Below are 17,298 nucleotides of genomic sequence, written 5' to 3' on the forward strand. Positions count from 1 at the left end.
TGAGCATCTTCTGAAACTCAACTTCAATCATTTTGATCTTGATGATGCAACTTTATTTGTCAAGAAAGTTGGCAAAACAGTTGTATATTTTGTGGTATATGTAGATGATCTTTTAATGACAGGGAACAATGAAAGCTATATTGCATCCATAAAGAAAGAATTAGGAATTTTTTTTGAAATGACTGATTTGGGCTATGTTCATTACTATCTTGGCATTGAAGTAACCCAACATCCAAAGTCCATATTTCTTTCTCAAAAGAAATACATTGGAGATTTGTTATACAGATTTGGCATGACAGAGTGCAATCCCCTTTCTACTCCAATGGAACAAAACTTGAAGCTCACATCTACTGAAGGAAAGGAATTTGAGGATGCAACAAAGTATAGACAGCTTGTAGGAAGTCTCATCTACCTCACTACTACCAGACCAGACATTTCATTTGCTGTTGGAATCCTCTCCAGGTTTATGCAAAGGCCTTGTGAGGGACATTGGTCTGCTGCAAAAAGAGTTCTAAGGTACTTGAAGGGAACTCAAGACCTTGGAATCAAGTATACACAGGTGGACGACTTCAACTTGATTGGATACTCTGATTTAGACTTCGATGGAGACAAAGAAACTGGGGTATCTACTTCAGGATATGCTATGAGTCTTGGATCGGGAGCTGTCTCCTGGAGATCACGCAAACAATCAGTACCAGCAGATTCCACAACAGAAGCAGAATATGTGGCAGCAGCTGAAGCAACGAAAGAAATTGTGTGGCTCAGGAAAATTCTTGAAGATTTGCAGGTAAAACAAATACAATCAACTCCACTCATGATTGATAACACCTCTGCAATAAAATTGGCCAAGAACCCAAAGTTCCATGATCGTACTAAGCACATCAATACTAAATATCATCTGATCCGACATCATGTTGAGGCCAAAACAATCCATCTCCGTCATTGTTCCACAAACGAGCAAATTGCAGACATCTTCACCAAAGCGCTTGGAAGAGAAAAGCTTGAAAGATTCAAAACGATGCTTGGACTCACCAACATCCCTTCAGATTAAGGGGGGGAATGTTGACACCTAATCCGAAACGGATGAGGTGAAGCTGGACAGTCATCTAGAAGATGAACTGATCCGTTGTGTATATGTATAAATAAATAATTGTCTAATGAATAAATCAATCAGTTCTGTCTTGCGCTCATTAATTGCTGGAGTTACCATGGCTTAACATTTGAATAAAATTTAATTAACCTGAAAGCACGGGTTGTATGCCATTGAGAATAACTGAGACAGCCAAGAAAGGGCAAAGTTCTGCCACAGCATCCGAGACTTCCTCCCCTTCGGTAAATGCATAGCTAATGATGTTGCGTAGCAAGAGAATGGCAATGGCGAAAATAATCGAGATGATGAAAGAGATTGTCGTCACCACTATCACTGAAAATGCCGCTGCTCTGGGATTTCCTGCGCCGAGCTCATTGCTTACTCTAACACTGGACAAAACAAAATGGCAAGTATATTCGCCCAAAAAATCTTTAACAGATGCCAAAAGACTGTATTCAACATAAAATTTATGTGAAGAGGAGAAGATTGAATCATGGATCACTGACCTTGCTGCTGCGTTGAAGCCGACTGAGATCATGAACAACAATCCCAATACTGTCATACTGTACACAAAAATTTAAAGCTTTAAACAGTGAGAGGAAATTTAAAGCTTTAAACAGTAAAGAAAGAAAATGATGTAATGATAAAGTTATTAAAGATCGGTAAAGAGAATCGTGTCTGTAGATTGATCTGCACCAATTTGGTAAAGGCAATTTTGTTTTAAAATATAGAAAGAAATTTAACTAAAAAGGAAGAATACCAGATAGATAGTGAGTCCAATGCAATTTCTGGATTCTCCAGAAGACCGGCCAACAGAACCAATATCTGGAGATACCAGGTCTCCAAACTAATGTCATAGAAAACCAGTCGGTCAGTGAAATGTGAACTCAAAATAGGAATCAAGAAAATATTTAAAATGCTAGCAATGGCGTAATTTATGAACCTAAATCAATAAAACCAGTAAATTTTAACCGTGAATTCAAAAGCTGAAATCAATGTTGAAAATAGCATAATTCACAAAACCTAATCAAGAAAATCAAGAAATGTTAGAAAATAACATAATTCACAACCCTGTTCAAGAAAACCAAAAAATGTGATCAATGAATGGACTCATGCTAACATAAGTAGGAAGGTGGAGTGTAAATCTTACCATAACATGATGGCCGAAGCGATAGAAAGCTTCAAGAACGACGGCAGGCCGGAGAAGGCCTGAAGTGAGAAGCCTGTCCATGTGTGCTTGCATTTTGGGGTTTTTAGGATATATACAAACTGAGCAATGACGACGATCCACCACGACAGACTCAGCACAAACGCCGCCCCGAAGATTCCCCAGCCGAGTTTGTAAATGGCGAGCCAGCTGAGCAACAGGTGGACGAATATCGTGCAGAATGATATGAAGGCGCTGGGCATGACGATGCTCTGAGCCTGCAGGAACTTCTGGATCGGAAAATTGGCGGCATATGCGTATATCTGGGGAATTAGGCCGTAGACGAATATAGCGGCCGCGGTGGCTATTTCCTCCGACTCCCGCAAGAGCAATAGTAGGGACTTGGAGAAGACGTAGATGAGTGTGAGAGGTATGGCCGTCGCCATGAGAAGGACGGTGGATCGTTGCAGGTAAATGCCGAGCAGAGAAAGGCGCGAGTCAGTATTTAGGCGGGTTTCCAAATTCAAAATGAGTGATGTATGGATGGTATGCGGGCGATGGTATGACATGGGACGGCGGGTTTCCAAATTCAAAATGAGTGATGTATGGATGGTATGCGGGTGGATGAATGCGAATGCGAATACATACGGAATCGGAATTCGTTCGCCGGAGAAATGATGCACACCGCTGACCGCCAAAGCCGATGTCAGAACCCGCTTCCCAACACTGTACTTAAGGTCTCTTAAGAGTGCATTTATAATGCTATAGTCCATGAAATAGCACTTGCCCCAAATGTACAACGTTGTTTTATGTATGGTGGGAATAGTCAGCATAGCATCCAATATTGTCAGCTATTGTCTTAAAGACATTAAATACCCAATAGGATAAGATTTATTGGTTGCCGTCGCTGCAACGGTTTTGTTGGAGGCTTTGGATACCAGTTGTAGACAGTGCACAACTGGCACTTTCCTGCATCTATCGTCACCACGCCTGTCGGTTTCCATGTCTTTTCTACTGCTGCTAACTCTAAATTGGCGGTCGTGCAATCAAATCTCGACTCGGCTCCTGTTGGCTTCCGTGACCTACCTTCTTCCAACACTCGTTTAATTACATTGGGTGAGGGTTGTTAAATAAAAAACCACACCCATTCATAAAATTGATCAGAAATAAATAAATTTAAATCTTTAAAAATAGTAATAAAAAATAATAATAATTGTAGACAGTGCACAACTGGCACTTTCACTTTCCTGTCTCTATCGTCCCCACGTCTGTCAGTTTCCACGTCTTTTCTATTGCTGCTAACTCTAAAATGGCGGTCCCCCATCAAATACTCGTTTAAAGACATCAAATTAATTTATTACACTCGTACCCTTTTTTTAATAAATTAATTAATTTATAATCATTTTATATAATAACCAATAATAAATATTATTCGTTATGAAACGATGTCCATTAAAATTTAAATAATTAATTTCAAACTTTACCTTCCTAGTAAGTCGGACGAAGAATCATTTTAATAATAATTATTTGACAAAGTATATATGGCACCGAGTGACAACTTGCAATAATTTTATATTTAATTTATTCTAGAAATGCACTACATTCAGATAAATTATGTAAGGCCACACATGGATATCAGACGCCCACGTTACCTGACCATTAATAAAATTTGTTGTATATAATGGCAACAAATCTGCTCAACATAAATCTCAATTGCGAGTATTGAGAAAGAGAGATCAACGGGTAGCCGCTTTGCCGTTTGAGAGATCAGCCAGACGAGGAGACTCTTGAGGTTATTGCAGCTACTCTCTCTTCCATGGCATACACCTCATATGGATCCTCCAGCACCAACAACAGCTTTGTCTTTGATATCTTTATCAACCACAGGGGTCCCGACTCCAAGAAAACCCTCGCCAAACATCTCTACGACCGCCTTAACAAAGAAGGATTGCGAGTATTTCTCGACGAAGATGAATTGCAAGGAGGAGAGAATATAACTCCTCAAATCCAGAGTGCCATTCGAACAGCTTCGGTGCATATCGCTATTTTCTCTCCCCGATATGCAGACTCAAATTGGTGTCTTGATGAGCTCTTGCTCATGTTCGAATCGGGCTCAACAATTATTCCAGTATTCTATGGTGTCGAGCCTGCAGATCTTCGATGGGGAACGCGGGACGAAAAAAGAGTCTATGGTCGATCCCTGCAAATGCTCGAAAAGAAGAGAACATTCGATTCTCATTCTCGATATGACTATAGCACCATTCAAAAATGGAAGATGGCTCTCTTTGATGCTGCAGAGATAAAAGGTTTCGATATGAAGACGTATAATGGGTCAGTTCTCCAACTCTCCCTCTTACTCTCTCCCTTTTAACTTGTTGGATTGATAGACTGTTTGATATTGTAGGCATTTCTGACTAGTAATTTCATTTCAGCGATGAGCAACAGCTCCTTGAACAGGTCGTGGAAGAAGTGCTGAAAAAAGTTAAAAGACCATTACATGTGTCTAGATATCCAACTGGGTTGGATGAGAAAGTTGCAGAATTTGAAGGGGCGATGTTACTCGACCAACAAAGCAGTAGAGAGACTAGAGTTATAGGAATTGTCGGACTTGGTGGTGCTGGCAAAACCACCCTAGCAAAGGAGATCTTTAACCGTCGAAGATCAAATTACAAGAAAACTTACTTTCAATTTGATGTCAGAGAAAATGTAGCGAGAAACTCTCTAAAATCCATCCAGAGTATGATTCTTAGTGGCTTGGCTCAAGTGAATGTGGAAATAGACAGCACTGATGATGGTATAGAGAAGCTCCATAGTTATCTTAAATCTTCTCATGCTTTCCTAATTTTAGATGATGTGGACCATCTTCAGCAGGTGGAAGCATTGCTTTTACCGGTGAAAGATGCGCTTCAGCAAGGTAGCTTAATTCTAGTCACATCTCGAAATAAGGATGTACTTACAAGCTCAGGGATTGCAGAGTCTTCCATTTTCAAGCTAAGAGGACTCGACAAAGATTATTCCCGAGAGCTATTCTGCTGGCATGCGTTTAACCAGCCATATCCTCCTAGAGAATTTGAACAAGTGGCTCGAGCATTTGTGGATGCTTGCGCTGGATTGCCATTATCCCTTAAAGTGCTTGGATCTCTTCTTCGCAGAAAAGACTTGGAGTATGGGAAAGCGCTATTGCACGATATCTCCAAAATTCTTCCCGAAGATATAATGGCTACACTCAAAATTAGCTATGACAGTCTGTTGAAATATAATTTCAACGCAGCCGTACGCTCCCCAAATCCGCCAGCAAAAACCACAAACCGGTTTAAAGATTTCTCGGACCGCCTACCTGCAGAGAATGGTTTTCGTACACAAGGGCCCGAGAAAATGTGGAGCTGACACGTGGTTCAGCCCTGACGTAACGCAACGTCATTTTCTCGGAGGATAAAGTTCAACACTTGTTGGTCCTCCGATATTGTTCTCCACCGTTGGATTTGCTCCCGTGTTCTCCGCCGTTGATCACCTGGAGCTGCATACGAACCCACATCAATTCAATGTTTTGCGTGGAGTAAATTAAAAGCATGGTTGACCATACCTTTCATTAATGCTTGTCATAAACTTAGGTGAATAGTTAAGTTTTTTACATAGGGCACGTAATGCATTTAGTTTTATATATACGGCATATATTTATTTAAGTGTTGACCATATGTAATGTAAAAAAAAAGGGGCCACGGTAATATAGAGTTTTTACGCATTATGTTTTATATAGCGAGCAAAACATATATGCTTGAGTTTTTGCTCATTGTATTTTTGAAAAAAGGGAAAACACACAACAGTGTGTAGAAAAACAAGAACAGGGGCGTGAGTTTTTTTTTTGGCGATGTAATTTTTTTTGTGTTGGCCATAGCGAAAAACCATGTGTGGTTTTGCACAGCAGTGCATAAGGAAAATGGTGGAGCGAATTTTGTAAGCCTGTGTAAGTTTTGCTTTTACAGCAGTATGTAAAATTGTTTTACACCAGTAAATGTGAATGGAGGTTTTACAGCAGTAAATGTTAATGGGAATTTTTCCAGCAGTGTAAATTCTCATATGGAGACACAGTGAATGTTTTTTTTTGTTTTAATGAATAGAAATATTTTATGGTGAAATCCTCTGTTCCTCAGTGAATTTTTTTAAGTCTTCTGTGCACAAAAGGATCCTGGAGTAAAGTAAAACAGAGCATTGTCTCTGTGTGTGTTTGAATGTTTGGTTTTTGGTATTTTCCCCATTAAAAATACCCAACAGTGGTATCAGAGCAGGCTTAGGCTCTTTAAAAAAAGTTAAAGAAGCTGAAGGGAGAAGGTTGTTGCTGCAGCAAAACTTCTCAGGCAGACAGAAGACTCAGACAACAAAGGATTCAGGTATTCTTCATAGCTATCTTGTTTGTTATTGAAGAGACAGTCAGTGTTTTAAATACACAGTCAAGGAATGGCCAGCACAAGCACTGGTATGGGTTTGTTTAACACCCAGCTCCCACAGTTTAATGGGAAGAACTATGACTACTGGTCAATAACTATGACAGCCCTGCTTGCTTCCCAAGATTTATGGGAAATAGTTGAAGAAGGTTTTGAAGAACCAGCAGATGAAACTGAGTTCAATGCATTAACTCAGGGAGAGAAGGATCTGCTGAAGAACAATAGGAAGAAGGACTCAAAAGCCCGTGTGTTGTTGTATCTAGCAGTAGACCAGAGTATGTTTCCAAGGTTAGCAGCAGCTAAGACAGCCAATGAAGCATGGCAAACCCTCAAGACAGCCTATCAAGGCATGGAGAGAGTGAAGACAGCAAAGCTACAATTGCTGAGAAAGGATTTTGAGAACTTGAACATGAAGGAGTCAGATAACATTGACTCATTCTTCACTCATGTGATTGGTGTAATCACACAAATGAGAACTCATGGAGAAACCATTGAAGACAGAAGAATTGTGGAGAAAATATTGAGGGTCTTACCCTCAACGTTTGATGCCATAGTCACCACCATTGAAGAGACAAAGGATCTCTCAAGCTATTCAGTTGATGAGCTACATGCATCACTGATAACACATGAGCAGAGGTTGAGTAGGAATGAAAACTCATCTCTTGAGCAAGCCTTCAAGACCCAGATGTCCTTTGGAAGAGGCAGAGGTCAAGGCAGAGGAAACAAAAGAGGAAGAGGCAGAAGCCAGAATAGAGGTGGAAGGAACAACTCATCAAATGCACAAGGAAGAGGCAACAATCCAAATCAGAACCAAGGCCAAGGCAGCAGCCAACAAGGAGGACAACATCATGCTCAAGGACAAAGGTATGATAAATCTATTGTTCAATGTTATTATTGCAAAAAGTATGGACATTATGCTAGTGATTGTAGAAAGAAACAGCATGATATGAACAGCAGACAAAATGCAAATGTTACAAGAGAAAACAACAGTCAAGAAAATGTCCTGTTAGCTTGTAACATGGCTGAAACACATAGTGAGGACATATGGTTTTTAGACTCAGGTTGCAGCAACCATATGACCGGAAACATAGCCTTCTATTCTGCCCTAGATAAAAATGTGAAATCAGAAGTCACACTAGGAACTGATAGTAAAGTGTCTGTTATGGGAAGAGGAGAAATAAAAATACTTTCAAAGCAAGGAGAAAGGAAAACCATAGCAGATGTATACTATGTCCCCGGAATGAGATGTAATCTCTTGAGTATTGGACAGCTTGTCCATAAGGGCTACAATGTTTTCTTTAAAAATGATGTGTGCACCATCATGGATATACCACCCAACAAAAGATGCATTGCTGAAGTGAAGATGACAAGGAACAGGATGTTCCCTCTCCGGATCAGGGCAGACATGAAGAACAAAAGGGAAATGGCAGCAGTCACCGAAGAGGCCTTCCAAAGCGTGCCAAAGGATGAGAACTGGTTATGGCACTTGAGATTTGGGCATCTAAATTTTGGAGGTCTAAACTTATTGAGCAGAAAAGGAATGGTAAGAGGATTACCATTGATAGAGAAACCGGACAGCCTATGTGAAGGCTGCATTTTGGGAAAACAACATAGAGAAAGTTTTCCATCAGGGAAGAGTATAAGGGCAAAGACACCCTTAGAGATTATCCACTCAGATTTGTGTGGACCAATGCAAGCTCCATCATTAGCAGGCAGCCTATATTTCTTGACATTCATTGATGATTTTACAAGAAAGACTTGGATATATTTCCTCAAGAACAAAAGTGAAGTCTTTGAGAAATTCCAAAACTTCAAAGCATTTGTTGAAAACCAAAGCGGGCTGCACATTAAAGTTTTGAGAACTGATAGAGGAGGTGAATATATCTCCAAGGAATTCCTAAGATTTTGTAGAGAAAATGGAATACATAAACAGTTTACAGCAAGGTACACTCCACAGCAAAATGGAGTTGCTGAAAGGAAGAACAGAACCATCATGGAGATGGCAAGGAGCATGTTGAAGGCAAAGCATTTGCCAAATGAGTATTGGGCTGAAGCTGTACATTGTGCAGTTTATATATTGAACAGGTGTCCTACAAAAGCAGTCATGAACAAAGTGCCAGAAGAGGCATGGAGTGGGAGAAAGCAAGGAGTCACCCACATGAGAGTTTTTGGATGTGTGGCCTATGCACACATTCCAGATCAGCTAAGGAGGAAGTTGGACAGCAAAGGGGAGAAATGCATCTTCATTGGATACAGTGATGAATCCAAAGCCTACAGGCTGTACATTCCATCTACCAAGAAGTTCTTTGTCAGCAGGGATGTTCAATTCATAGAAGAGGAAGCTTGGGATGGAAGCATAGAGAAAACAGTCAATGTCAAGAACTGTTTGTCTCATGATGAAGATGAAGAGGAGGTGGCTGAAATGAATCCCCAAACAACAGCGCCAACACAAGGACAGCAAGGTACACCATTGAGGATCAATGAGAGTGCTTCTCCAAGCACACCACAAGGAGGAAATTCAAGTGCATCTTCAAGCACTTGCACACCAAGTGAACGAGGTAAGAAGTTTAGAAATTTAAGTGAAATTTATGAAGAAGGAATGAATTCCTTATTTGCCTTGTATTGTCATGTTGATGATCCTATTCATTTTGAAGAAGCTATTAAAGATAAGAAATGGATAGAAGCTATGGATGAGGAGATGAATGCCATAGAGAGAAACAAAACATGGGATTTGGTTGAGTTACCAAAAGGCAAAGAAGTCATTGGTGTGAAATGGGTCTACAAGACCAAGAGCAATGCTGAAGGCAAGATTGAAAGGCACAAGGCAAGGCTGGTTGTCAAAGGCTACAAGCAGCAGTATGGGAGAGATTATGAGGAGACTTTCGCCCCGGTTGCAAGAATGGAAACCGTGAGAGCAGTGCTGTCCATAGCAGCTCAAAACAAATGGAAAGTCTACCAAATGGACGTGAAGTCAGCATTCCTAAATGGAGTGTTAATGGAAGAGGTCTATGTGGAACAGCCTCTTGGATATGAGAAGAAAGGTGAAGAGCACAAAGTGTGCAAATTGAAGAAAGCTCTTTATGGGCTGAAGCAAGCGCCAAGAGCATGGTACAGCAGGATAGATTCATATCTATTGGATAATGAATTTGACAAGTGTGAAGGAGAACCCACAGTCTACATCAAGGAAAAGGATGGTAAGATTTTAATTGTTGTTTTGTATGTTGATGATGTGATTTTCACAGGTAATGATGATCAGCTCATTAAAAATTTTAAATCAGTCATGAAGGATGAATTTGAAATGACTGACATGGGTTTCTTGAGATACTTCTTAGGCATAGAAGTAGATCAAAATGAAAAAGGAATTTTTATATCTCAAGCAAGATATGTAAATCAAGTTTTGGACAGATTTAACATGCAAGAATGCAAGGCAGCCATCACTCCCACAGTAATGGGATTAAAACTCAGCAGAGAGGACAGCAGCAAGGATTTTGATCCTAGCTTGTATAAAAGTATTGTGGGCAGCCTTATGTATTTAACAGCAACTAGGCCTGATTTAATGTATGCTGTTAGTTTAATTTCCAGGTTCATGGAGAGGCCGAAGGAGGCACATTGGCAGGCAGCAAAGAGAATTTTGAGGTATGTCAAAGGTACCAAAATGTTTGGAATTTTATATCATGCCTCAGAACATTCAGATTTGGTTGGATACACAGATAGCGATTGGGCTGGAAGTGTAGATGATCGGAAGAGCACTTCCGGTTATGTTTTTAATATGGGTTCAGGAGCCATTTCATGGGCTTCTAAGAAGCAGTCCATTGTAGCATTGTCTACAGCAGAGGCTGAATATGTGGCAGCTACAGCAGCAGCATGTCAAGCAGTGTGGATGAGAAGAATGTTGAGAAGCTTAGGCCAAGAGCAGGCAAAAGCGACAGTGATCTTTTGTGACAATAGCTCAGCTATTGCTTTGTCAAAGAATTCAGTGTTTCATAAGAGAACGAAACACATTGATACAAGGTTTCACTACATCAGAGAATTAGTGAACAATGGAGAAATTGTCCTAGAACATTGCAGGACTCAAGAACAGGTAGCAGACATCTTGACAAAGCCACTTGATCAGAAGAGCTTTGAATTTTTGAGAAAGTGTCTCGGTATGACCGAATGCCCAGCTGTTGAAATTAAAGGGGAGTGTTGAAATATAATTTCAACGCAGCCGTACGCTCCCCAAAACCGCCAGCAAAAACCACAAACCGGTTTAAAGATTTCTCGGACCGCCTACCTGCAGAGAATGGTTTTCGTACACAAGGGCCCGAGAAAATGTGGAGCTGACACGTGGTTCAGCCCTGACGTAACGCAACGTCATTTTCTCGGAGGATAAAGTTCAACACTTGTTGGTCCTCCGATATTGTTCTCCACCGTTGGATTTGCTCCCGTGTTCTCCGCCGTTGATCACCTGGAGCTGCATACGAACCCACATCAATTCAATGTTTTGCGTGGAGTAAATTAAAAGCATGGTTGACCATACCTTTCATTAATGCTTGTCATAAACTTAGGTGAATAGTTAAGTTTTTTACATAGGGCACGTAATGCATTTAGTTTTATATATACGGCATATATTTATTTAAGTGTTGACCATATGTAATGTAAAAAAAAAGGGGCCACGGTAATATAGAGTTTCTACGCATTATGTTTTATATAGCGAGCAAAACATATATGCTTGAGTTTTTGCTCATTGTATTTTTGAAAAAAGGGAAAACACACAGCAGTGTGTAGAAAAACAAGAACAGGGGCGTGAGTTTTTTTTTTGGCGATGTAATTTTTTTTGTGTTGGCCATAGCGAAAAACCATGTGTGGTTTTGCACAGCAGTGCATAAGGAAAATGGTGGAGCGAATTTTGTAAGCCTGTGTAAGTTTTGCTTTTACAGCAGTATGTAAAATTGTTTTACACCAGTAAATGTGAATGGAGGTTTTACAGCAGTAAATGTTAATGGGAATTTTTCCAGCAGTGTAAATTCTCATATGGAGACACAGTGAATGTTTTTTTTTGTTTTAATGAATAGAAATATTTTATGGTGAAATCCTCTGTTCCTCAGTGAATTTTTTTAAGTCTTCTGTGCACAAAAGGATCCTGGAGTAAAGTAAAACAGAGCATTGTCTCTGTGTGTGTTTGAATGTTTGGTTTTTGGTATTTTCCCCATCAAAAATACCCAACACAGTCTCGACAAAATAGAGAAGCAGATTTTCTTAGACATTGTCTGCTTCTTTATAGGAGAGGACAAAGATACCGCTATAAGAATCTGGGATGGAACGGAGTGGGGAGGATGGCTTCGTCTTCGGAACCTGGAGAGTAGGTGTCTCGTGGAAGTAGACAATACAAATTGTATAAGAATGCACGACCACCTGAGGGACTTGGGCAGACATATCGCTGAGACTGAACCTCCAGAATGGACACTTCGCCTTTCGTGCCCGACCCACGAACTTCGGCTTCTGTCCGACAAATCACTGGTATGTATTTTGAAGCTTTAGACCCATATCCAAAATAGTTTTTTTGTCAAAGTTGTGTCCATTATGTTTTGAATTCTTAACCTTTGCAAGGATGTCCATCTTTGAGAAAACAATTCTTAATCGTGATTCTAATAAACATCTTTGAGAAAACAATATATAAGGTGCGCGGAATTAGCACGGTTCACTCACAAGGCTGCGAAAGGGCTCAACCATTGTTCACAAACCTGGCGGAGTTCGCAGGCAGTCGTTTCACAAATTATGTGAGGGGGTTGCAGCTGATTAGGACGAAAGGTTCTTTTGAGGAAAATAGATTCATGAAAAGCATATTCAGAGGTGCCATGTCACCCATATGGCTATGTTGGGATGACTTTCCGTACTCCAGCCTACCTTCTTGGATTTCACTCAAGAATTTAAGAGTTCTAAGAATAGAGGGGCGCTGGGAGCAATCTCAAACCTTGTGGCTGCATGAATCGCAGGTAGTCATTTGAAGTTCTTGACATAAGATGTTTTTATCTCGGAAATTGCTTTGATCTTTAGTATTGTTAGCATACTAGGGGTCAAACCAATTTTGATAATATAAAGATTGCAGGCACCGGAGCAGTTGAGGGAATTGTATGTTAACGCTAGACATGTGGAGGTTCCGAAGTCTATTGGGAAGTTGAGCCATCTCGAAAAAATTATGGTCAATTTTTCTGAGCATGTAACTTTACCAGACGAACTCTGCCATCTACAATCGTTGAAACACTTAGAATTAGTGGGAGGTACAATTTCTTTTTTTATATTTGTATTACTATCTAAAAATGGACTGCCTACCAAATTATTTTGCGAACTCAAGAACTTAACGAATTCCATTATCTTACCTTGTAGGACTCTTTCGTTACATTAGATTCGGGGAGTGCTCCAGTTTGAACATGCTCCCAGATTCGTTTGGGAACTTGACGAATCTCCAAACTATTACCCTGTACTCCTGGGGGAATCTGCGGGTGCTTCCAGATTCGTTTGGGAACTTGACAAATCTCCAAGATATTGACCTGAGATATTGCTCTAAGCTGCAGGTGCTTCCAGATTCGTTTGGGAACTTGACTAATCTCCAAACTATTAACCTGTTCGGGTGCCGGAGTCTGCAGGTGCTTCCAGATTCGTTTGGGAAATTGACGAATCTCCAAACTATTGACCTGTCCGGGTGCTCTAGTCTGCAGGTGCTTCCAGATTCGTTTGGGAACTTGAGGAATCTCCAAACTATTAAGCTGTCCTGCTGCAAGAGTCTACAGGTGCTTCCAGATTCGTTTGGGAACTTGACGAATCTCCAAACTATTGACCTGTCCAAGTGCTCTAGTCTGCAGGTGCTTCCAGATTCGTTTGGGAACTTGACGAATCTCCAAACTATTGACCTGTCACGGTGCTCTGGTCTGCAGGGGTTTTCAGATTCGTTTGGGAACTTGACGAATCTCCAAAATATTACGCTGTTTGGGTGCGAGAGTCTACAGGTACTTCCAGATTCGTTTGGGAACTTGACGAATCTCCAAACTATTGACTTGTCACAGTGCTCCAGTCTGCAGGTGCTTCCAGATTCGTTTGGAAACTTGACGAATCTCCAAACTATTAACCTGTCCGGGTGCTGGAGGCTGCGCGTGCTTCCAAATTGGTTTGGGAATTTGACGAATCTCCAAACTATTGACCTGTCAGCGTGCTCTAGTCTGCAGGTGCTTCCAAATTCGTTTGGAAACTTGACAAATCTCCAAACCATCGACCTGCGCTGTTGCCATTGTCTGCAGGTGCTTCCAGATTCGTTTGGAAACTTAATACAACTTGAAAGTCTACAGTTTGACAGTTTGACCGTCTCCGGCGAATGCTTTGAAAATATGTGCACATTTAAATGCTTGGGTGTCCTTGATTTCAACAGGGTAAAAGTATTGTGAGATAGATATGAATGGAAATTTGGAATTGTTAGCATGTGATGGCAGTCAGGGGTTAAATTTGACGCCCGTATGCCCGTTTTTAGGTTTTTTACACGTAAAATACGTTCTAATTTCAAATATCCACGTCAGGGGTAACTTGCTATTAATTTTTAATACCGTCAATATGACGGGCATGTTTGAAAATGGAAAGTTTTAAGTTTTTTTTAATAATGGTTATATATATTTAACATTGCAACTTCGGATACCCAAAGACTACAAATGCGTCGGCTGTCCACCAACTTTCACGAATAGAAATAAATTTTGTCGGGTCTTGATTTTATTAGGATTGTCTGATCGCTGGAGCATTTACTGTAAACTCACCAAATACAAGTACCAGACTACCGCGGCCCGCGTGTCCAAGATATGGAAAGATATGGAAACAGAAACTTAAGTAACAAGTTACAGACTCGCAAGGAAGAGTCCTTGTCCACAGGTTGCTTCCGACTGGTCTCGATCCATTGCTTGCCGCCCTCCTCTGTCATCATTTTGGATATTTAATCGCCTATAGAAAGAGCAATCCGGCGCGTTTCTCTGCGTTCTTAGCTCCCAAAGCAGAGAAACTGTGCATCTGAAATTCCCCTTTTCTTCCTCTTTATTTCGACCTCAAAGATTTCTGTGCTTTCGACCTCAAAGATCGACCGAATGTGGCTGCTTTTAGCAAATAACGGAGGTTGTCTGTGGTATAGCCGGTTTAGGCTCAAGACGGCGATATCCAAAGTATATCGGAGGGAATTCGGCGCTGATCCGGCTTCTTTCAGGTTAGATTTTGACGAATCTATGACGTTTTGTTTTATTCTTTCTTCTGCGTTATTCATTTCAAAGACTAACGGCTTCCATAAAATCTCAAGATTTCTTGGACCTAGCGATGTAGCAGATTCGTAATTCATAAGATTAAAGCATTAATTCATAAGATTAAAGCATTAAGATGAGTAATTAAAGCTATCTGTATGAAGAAGCAGCAGGGGAATCGATACAGAAATCATAAAGCTGTCGTTGCGTTGTTGGTAGAGAGGGAAGCTGCCGTTGTTCGTCCAGAGGACAAAGACGGTTGCGCCTGTTCGCACAATTTCATTTAGAAATCCGCGTGCAGATCATTTTGATTGATGGAACCTGTAGTTTTCCGCACAGGTTGGAGATATAGTTGTTTTTCTCTGTATTTTTAATTTTAGAATTTGCTTTTACAAAATTAGATTCATCTTTATGTAGAGTTCCTTTTAAATCTATGGGATGACTATTTATAGTCCTTAATAATAAGGTTAAATGATTGTTTTTGTTTTGGTTTGAAATTGTGGTTATTATTAATTCTTAAATAATAAGGTGAAGCCATTGTTTTTGGGTGTCAAATTTATTTTTGAGTTTCATTATACAGTTATATTTGATGTTAATTTATTTATTAATGACGGTATATATGTATTCAGTATTTTAATCAAGAAATCCCATACTTCTATAATTAAATGGTTAATGATAAAATAAAAAAATCTCCTGGAAACGAACAACCATGTTAGACTCGTTCATACAAACAATTGAAAAGATTAAAAAAGTTAAACTGTTTTTTTTAGATTTTTGACCGAAAGAAAGAATCGGACAAAATATCGCGATTCGCGGGCATGATGGTCCGGGGAAATGAGGAAATGACATGTGCCATACCAAGAACGCTAGTGCTTTTCGAAGCCGCAAGACCAAAGGCCGAGTAGTTTGAGAAATTACCTTATGCAAGCTGAGCAAATGCCAGAGTGTCTTGAAAGTATTCAATTGAAATTTGATGGTAGTGATTTAGCAGTGATTTCACTGTACGTTCACAGGGAATAACAAATTCAGCCTTTCTGTAATTTCACTTGAGTAATTTGGATTCTGCATTTAATGATTATCCATGTTAAATATGAAATATAGGGTTTTTATAAAGTTTTTCAGATTAATTATATTATAAGTTGTTGGTTAATTTGAAATACTATTAAAATCAATATAAATTATAAAAATCTAAAATCTAGGTTATAGAATTTGTAATTTAATAAAACAATTTATAATATGACTAATAATTTTTTTATTATCAAAATTTAATATAAATCACAAAAATCTTAAATCAAATGTATAAATTCTATAATTGAATTGAAACAAGCTTTGGGACCTTGCTGCAGGGTTTCTTAATGTAGTGGATACTCAAGTAGAAAACGAGTCCAACATTTCAGAACAAATCGGAGCAGTGGGCATGGCGAGTACAATGACTGTGACAATATACAAGAACCGAGCCACTGGTAATTTCAAGATCCTTTACTGGAGAGTAACTTTGCATTTATAAAATATCAGTTTTATTTGTTTGCTCAGAAAGCATTTGAAGGTCTAAGAGATAATATAAAGAATATAGAGAAAACTTTATTCAGAATTTTGATCTCAATTATTTCAAAAGATGTTTTAAACAACAATGTAGACATTTTTGTGGTGTTTTTTTATATGTATTAAATTAGAAAATATTATATATATGCCGTTCTTAAATAATTGTTATTTATTTAAGGTATTCAAATTTTTCTTTGTAAGAGGTATATTTAGGCTTATCATTTTTTTAAAAATGTAAGAAGCATGGAAGTGTTGTAGATTTGTTATTTTTCTATTTTTTATTAATAAGGTGAATTATATATATATTTCCCATCTATTTTATCAGTGTTTCCATTTTAAACAAAAAAACTCAGAACATTTGAACAATCTGGAAAATTTGCAGAAAAATTTGATCAGCAGGTCTCAAAACAAAGTGTAGCAATGAGACTTGAGCCGAATTGTACAACAAAAAATGAAAAATTTGAACAATTATGAGTACAATTTGAAATTAGATGAAACTTGTACAAATAAATTTTAAAAGTCATATGATGGGCAGTTTAAAAATAAAAACGTCATAAAAAAATTCCTTGACGGGTAGGGTCACCCGTCAAATTTAACCCCTGATGGCAGTTATGCTATGAGAATTTGAAATTGACATTGACTGTTTTTGCAATCAATATACCGTTGAATTGATGACTTATATGCAGTGGGAGTGACTTTTATAAGCATTTTCTGGCCATTTTATGGAAGAGTCTGGGATTCGATTATTATGTTAATAGGATAAATCATATTTTATATATTTTAATCTATTTATATGAATTACATTATCTATTAATTATCTATATATATTAA

The 17,298-nt window shown here is 39.1% G+C and overlaps 3 protein-coding genes and 1 long non-coding RNA gene across 4 annotated transcripts; 3 read left to right on the forward strand and 1 right to left on the reverse strand.

Moving 5' to 3' along the window:
• Nucleotides 1-1,235: 1,235 nt before the first annotated feature.
• On the reverse strand, nucleotides 1,236-2,683 carry LOC149266583 (protein DETOXIFICATION 40-like). Its single transcript, XM_089408709.1, has 4 exons — nucleotides 2,241-2,683; nucleotides 1,851-2,033; nucleotides 1,597-1,653; nucleotides 1,236-1,479 (listed from the first exon to the last, which is right to left on the reverse strand). The coding sequence occupies exons 1-4, from the start codon at nucleotides 2,681-2,683 to the stop codon at nucleotides 1,236-1,238; spliced, it is 927 nt and encodes a 308-aa protein (XP_089264835.1).
• A 1,201-nt stretch (nucleotides 2,684-3,884) lies between these two features.
• LOC149266584 (disease resistance protein Roq1-like) lies at nucleotides 3,885-12,199 on the forward strand. The gene is made up of 3 exons (XM_089408715.1): nucleotides 3,885-4,568; nucleotides 4,670-5,481; nucleotides 11,943-12,199. The coding sequence occupies exons 1-3, from the start codon at nucleotides 4,054-4,056 to the stop codon at nucleotides 12,197-12,199; spliced, it is 1,584 nt and encodes a 527-aa protein (XP_089264841.1). The 5' UTR covers nucleotides 3,885-4,053.
• Nucleotides 12,200-13,060: 861 nt separating this feature from the next.
• On the forward strand, nucleotides 13,061-14,134 carry LOC149266585 (uncharacterized). Its single transcript, XM_089397025.1, has one exon. The coding sequence runs from the start codon at nucleotides 13,090-13,092 to the stop codon at nucleotides 14,095-14,097; it is 1,008 nt and encodes a 335-aa protein (XP_089253151.1). The 5' UTR covers nucleotides 13,061-13,089; the 3' UTR covers nucleotides 14,098-14,134.
• A 395-nt stretch (nucleotides 14,135-14,529) lies between these two features.
• Nucleotides 14,530-16,399, forward strand: LOC149266586 (uncharacterized). The gene is made up of 3 exons (XR_016253005.1): nucleotides 14,530-14,894; nucleotides 15,090-15,264; nucleotides 16,272-16,399. It is a non-coding gene; the product is annotated as an uncharacterized LOC149266586 (long non-coding RNA).
• The last annotated feature ends 899 nt before the right edge of the window (nucleotides 16,400-17,298 follow it).

The sequence above is a fragment of the Pinus tabuliformis genome, chromosome 6 (genome assembly GCF_031772625.1).
Source record: "Pinus tabuliformis cultivar Carrire ecotype Pingquan chromosome 6, CPIR1, whole genome shotgun sequence".
NCBI classification, from domain to species: domain Eukaryota; kingdom Viridiplantae; phylum Streptophyta; class Pinopsida; order Pinales; family Pinaceae; genus Pinus; species Pinus tabuliformis.